This window comes from Pteropus medius, unplaced genomic scaffold (assembly GCF_902729225.1).
Source record: "Pteropus medius unplaced genomic scaffold, Ma_sr-lr_union100, whole genome shotgun sequence".
In the NCBI taxonomy this organism is placed as follows: Eukaryota; Metazoa; Chordata; class Mammalia; order Chiroptera; family Pteropodidae; genus Pteropus; species Pteropus medius.
The window spans coordinates 4506847-4512846 of NW_024349802.1; the positions used below are offsets into that span (position 1 = coordinate 4506847).

Consider the following 6000-nt stretch of genomic DNA (forward strand, 5'->3'; position numbering starts at 1 on the left):
TGGCCGTGCTTTTTTCCTTAAGGTAAAAGAGTTCAGAAGTCGTACCTAAGGCAAGCATTGGTCGTAATAACAGAATTTACTTTACATGCAGGTGAGAGCCCTTGTAAGGGATGCTAATCAGAACAAAATAAAAAGGTAAAACGAAGCGTTAACTTCTCCTGAGCAGACTTTTCTGTCTGTTGGACACCGGCTCAAAGTCTGCTTGTCCTGTGATGGGGCTCCGGGTTTCTTGGCGCTGGTCCTGGCTCTGGCCCCGCCCATCGGGGCTGGAAGGGCGGTGCAGTTAACCCTTATGACATCTGTGTCATCGCACCGTTTTAACCTTGAAACAGTGGCTTTCAGAGCAAATTTTGAAGAGCTCTCCCTTCGTAGAGCTGAAACGGCCTTCCCTCCAGTTATTACTGTCTCCCCCTTTCGGCCCATTCATGTGAGTTCGGTCCTGCTCTTGGTCCTGTGCTAGGAGTGCCCTTCCATGTGTGTCTGGTCTTCACTTTGCAATTCAGGCCTGAACCGGCACTGACAAGTGTTTCTGTGAGCAGCTTTTTCACTCTGATAGGAAAGAGCCAGCCCTTTGAGCCCGCTCACAGTCTAAAGCCACAGTCGCCGTCGGTGGGGTGCTGTAAAAGAGGAATTTAAGTGACAAAATATCACAAACTGTATTTTATGATTTGTTCTTTTACTTGAGTTTTTCTGTCTTTTTAGTTTTCAGCCGGTTACTGTGAAAAAGCCCTTATTTCCAGCAACACTTATTGGATTTTTAAAAGGTCACTAGTGATTGGAAGAGGAGGGACTTCTTACTTGACATATAGGGAATAAGTTACAGTGTAGCTTTTGCCCTTCCTTAGGTAATTTCTCTTCTTTGTTTAAATTAAATGTCTTTTGTTGCCTCTTGAATCTGACATATTGAGCTCAAGACCCTGGAATCGCAAGGAATATGCTTGAGGTTTCTAGCTTAATTAAACAAACAAAAGGCCTTGTTAGTGAAAGCAAGCCATAGCATCAGAGGGGAAAACATAACGAAGTCACTTCCCTCACTTGACTTTGTAAACTGGCACAAGCAAATGTAAAATGAAGTTTTAAAAAAATACTCTCCTTTAAACTAGAGGATTTCTTAATTTAAAATACTAACAATGAACTTCCTTGTGACCAATGTGAGGGAGACAGTCCCCAGACACTCCCAGTTCCCAGTTTGTAAAATCCAGCATCTCTTTTGTAGTGAGATTAGTGACCACGACTGAGCCTCTCAGTCACAGTCTCCCTCTGTAGCTTTCTGTTCACTGTCAGTCAAGACCCAGGGGCCGGTGACAGAGGTCAGGCAGAGAGCGCCGGGTCCAGTGTGGACTCACGCTCCACACTGCCCAGGAAAAACTGCAACCGGTCAGACTTTTAAGAGTTAGTCCACATGGTGCCCAGTCTTCTGAGCAGGGAGCGGAAATGACAGACCATGACCAGCTCACAGAAGAAAAACGATGCTTTTGCTTTGAACGCCTGTGCTTTCCCTTGCGAACGTCTTATACGTGTACCTAGTTTCCCTTCTTTTTGTTTGTTTGTTTTCAGCGTGGTTTGTTGACAGTCACAAAGGGTGCCGAGCCGAGCCCACACACTGGGTAACCCAGCAAAGAAGAACAGATGTGATTTGAGGAATCAATTTGCCAAAGCCTTGAACTGAAGTCTTAGAAATCGGGATATCCGCGTTCGGATAAGTGGACATCCAGCCCTTTTGTGGTGGGTTACTGTAGGAGAAGTAGAATGCCGGCTGCTTGAGCTCACTCTGGAACAAGATGGAAGACGAACTGGAGCGTCCAAACTCTTCCTCTGAAAAACGCTATTTTCCTGAATCTCTTGATTCCAGTGACGTGGACGAGGAGGGGCTTTTGGCCTGTGAGGATTTGGAACTCAACCCTTTTGATGGGTTGCCATATTCATCTCGTTATTATAAACTTCTGAAGGAAAGAGAAGCTCTTCCAATATGGAAAGAGAAATACTCCTTTATGGAGAATCTGCTTCAAAATCAGATCGTGATCATTTCAGGAGATGCCAAGTGTGGCAAGAGTTCTCAGGTGAGTCTCCACCGCAAAAAACCGTTCGCTTTGTGTGTTGTACGTTTTTTATTACTTAAATAATGTCACTGTCACAGCACGGTGTTCTGTTTGAATAATGATCTTATTTAACCCAGAAAAACAAGAGTTTAGCGATTCAGCCGTGACAATTGCCTGATTTTACATACTCAAGCCAGATGAGTAACAATTAATGATACTTCTGTGGATGTGAATTGTGTTTAGCGGACTATTGAATTTTCTCTAGAATAGTAGCAAAAAAATCTGTTTAAATTATCCTAGCACACATATTTTATATTTTAAAAGATGTGATAGATGTTATTTGCCTGCCATAGTTTTGGGGATTTTCCTGCCATGTTTACATGCCCCGCAGTCTGATAATCAAGATGTTTGGACGTGCTTATCGGTGAAGCTGGTGAAGCTACAGAGATTCAGAAGACAAGGAAAGTCTTATTTTCTTGACTATAAGACATAACTGAGTGGCCACACATTTCAGGGTTTAATGAGGAGGAAAGAATTAGGGTAGATAGTTAATGAATACTTATTGTCTGGTTTGTTGTTATATTTGAACCTTTTCAGGAGTCCCCAACCCCCGGACTGCAGACCAGTACTGGTCCAGTCCATGGCCTGTTAGGAACCAGGCCGCACAGCAGAAGGCGGGTGAGCGAGCGAAGCTTCATCTGTGTCTGTATCCCCAGAACTAGCATCACTGCCTCAGCTCCACCTCAGGTCATCAGCCGTTAGATTCTTATAGGAGCACCGGTCCCTGGTGCCACAAAGTTTAGGGACCGCTGCATTTTGATTTTACTGAAGTCTTTATTTTACCCTTACAGGCAGTATTTTGTTATGAAATTTATTTCTAGGTTCTTATGATGTAAGAATTATAATAGCCACAGAGATAATGTGATCGAATCCCTCCACTTTTCAGATGATGACACTGTGGCCCAGGGGCACTTGATAATTTGTCCAACTAATATGTCCTGACTTTCTGAGCTGAAATTATAAGAATACTTCCCACCACACACTACTACTCCCAAATTGTTTATTAGCTCTGAGGCTTACTGGTTTTAAACGTAACTTGAAGAGAGGCGGGATGGATGATAGGTGGGTTTTTTTTCTTTAACTGATAGTTGCCAATATCAAGGGTTCATTATGACTTGTTATTTGTGATGATGAGTTATTATTTAAATGAATTATTTCAGTTTATCATAAGGATGTAAAGATGAAAACTGAATGATTTCCTTGATTTCTGTGGACAAACGCCAAGTTTAAAATTATTAGTTTTTCTTTTGCAATAATTTTAGTCTCACAAAAAAGTTGCAAAAATGGTACAAAAATTTTCCATACGTTGTTCACCCAGATTCCCCAGATGTTAGCATTTTATTGCATTTGCTTTGTTATTCTCTCTCCACATACACACATGCGCACACATGACTTCCCAGTTAGGCGATCTGGTGATCGTGAAGCAGTTCAAAGTACACAGAATCACACAATTTAAAAATATTTATGGAAAGCATGAGTAATAGATTTGTCCATCAAACAAATACTTATTGAGTTCTGGGATTATCTGGTGACTAAGACAGACTCCTGTTCTCGTGGGTGCTGGGTGAGCATCAGGAACAGACCAGCCTCTGCTGGCAGCGTGGCCCACACGAGGACGTCTGGAGGTCCACTCTGGGGTCCCCTGCCAGGGTCACAGCCTGGGAGAAGATGGCCCGGGAGCTCAGACTGGAAGGGTTACTCTCACCCATCCAACTCGTTTTACAGGGCAGGAAACTGAAGCTTAGCGAGACTGAGACTTACACGTAACAGAGTGGGGGCCCACGGGACCCACAGGTGCTGGCTCTGCCCTCAGGTGCCTCTCATGTCCCGTGTCGCGCCCTGGTTCCAGATTTCCTGGGCGCGGCATCTTAAACGTTCGTTTTTCATAGAACAAAGTGAGTACTGAGTCATCACTGTTAGTTTTCAAGCTGTTGACAAGGCTGACACCTGTCTTAAAATGGAGGAGCTACATTTGCACTTTTAGAGAATTTGAAATTCACAGCAGCCCTTCATTTCGGAGTTACTTATGATTTCCGGTAAATTCTGTTAATGTTTCAAATTGCAGTGAGGATTAAAATCTGAGAATTCCATGATGGGCCTCGTAAATAGCAGATCTCAAGATAATTAAATATTAAAACTCTTAAATACTTTAAATCTATTTAAAAAACACTCTTGGAATGATTTATTTTAAAAATACATGTAACAAAGCATGATTGATTGATGGTGCCTTAGGACTATAGCAGACAAATGAACTCACGACTTTCTGCTGTAATATTTCTTACACAAATGAACTTGGTAAAAATCAATTGATCCATAATACATTTTTAAGAAAAGGACTTTTAAAGTAAATAACTCCAGAGCTGCCTTGCCATTGGCTCTTTCCAAATCTGGGTGGATTGGTTGATTATCTCACTGGGCCTATTTTTCACTGTGTTTAGATGATAAATGCCAGTTAGTGTTTATCACCAGGGAAGTGTTAGGTAGCTTCATCTGCTTATTTTGTTATGCTCATTCGGATTTAAATGTACATGCTTTAATTTTGAGTCTGTATTTTTCATCTAAACACTATTTAATATTTACATTCTTAAAACACAATAGTTGATATCAGAAGCCATATTTTTAGTGGAGCTTTCTTATAACCTGAAGAATGTAATAATCCATAAATACATTAGCCTTTTAAGAAACATAGCTGAGGTTAAAATAGTTTCTTTATTTTGCTTTTTATTGGTATCTGCCTTTTTTTCGTCTAGGAGTCAAACTTTAATTCCTTTTTATTCTTAACTTTTTTGACTAGCAATAACTCTGCATACACATAGATTGTCTAGAATCTCAGTGAGATGTACTGCAGCCCACTGGCGATTCCCTGGTGAACGAAAAGATGGGAGGCGAACCCCCGGTTTGGTTGTGTTGCCGGCGGGAGCTGAGCCTGTGTCGTTTCTCCCCGTCGCAGGTCCCGCAGTGGTGTGCCGAGTACTGCCTCTCCGTCCACTATGAGCACGGGGGCGTAGTGTGCACACAGGCCCACAAGCAGACGGCCGTCCAGCTCGCCCTGCGGGTGGCGGACGAGATGGATGTGAACATTGGCCACGAAGTCGGCTACGTGATCCCTTTTGAGAACTGCTGTACGAGCGAAACCATCCTGAGGTTGGTCTGGGGGTTCACCTGCTGCGCCCACCACCCCTGGCATGGCGCCGCGATTCTAGAAGAATGTGGTCTTGTGTTCTGCACTCTCAGCATCTGTGATGTGTATGATGACTGGCCTCCGTCGCCAGCCTGCCACGCACCAGTTCTGTCCACATTGGTGTCAGCAGGGATTCCTTGTCCAAACTTCTCCCGTGACACCCCATGATGCCCAGGAGAAGTTACGACTGGCTAGGTTGGCCCCAAAGCGCTTCAGGCCTGTGCTTCTCTAACGCCCCCTCAGGATGGGTCCATATGGGTTGCCTGTGTGGCTGGCAAAAATCACTGAAAAAAATCAGTGAAAAAAAAAATCGCTGCTCTGGCCAGTGTTTCTCCAGCAGTTTCATATCAAAGCCCATAAAGAAGGTGGGAGCATCTTAAGCACCTCGGGGAAAGGGGCACCGCTGCTCGCAGCCCGAGGCGGCCATCCTGAGGGCTTCAGCTGCCCCAGGCGCTGGCTGACCGCTCCAGGGGCTGAGGAGGCCAGCATCTCGGGAGCAGTATGCCTGCACACCTGTAATCTACCTGTAATCTGTTTGCACGGCACACCATTGAGGAAGCTCTGCTCCACTGTAATGGGGCGGAGTAGTAAGTACAGTGTAGCAAAGCAGTATAGGATAGTGCGCCACCATCCAGTACAGGATGGCGTAGCATCGCAGTATTTTATAGTACACTGTAGGGTAGTGTAGTGTAGTATAGTATAGTACAGTATAGTATAGTA

The 6000-nt window shown here is 44.0% G+C and overlaps 1 protein-coding gene across 1 annotated transcript in view; it reads left to right on the forward strand.

The window, feature by feature from the left end:
* The first annotated feature begins 1659 nt into the window (after positions 1–1659).
* DHX32 (DEAH-box helicase 32 (putative)) overlaps positions 1660–6000 on the forward strand; it is a 30467-nt gene continuing 26126 nt past the window's right edge. The window contains exons 1-2 of the mRNA XM_039836009.1: positions 1660–2060; positions 5050–5243. Coding sequence (XP_039691943.1) covers positions 1782–2060; positions 5050–5243 — 473 coding nt within the window. The 5' untranslated portion in view covers positions 1660–1781. The remainder of the gene's footprint in view (positions 2061–5049; positions 5244–6000) is intronic.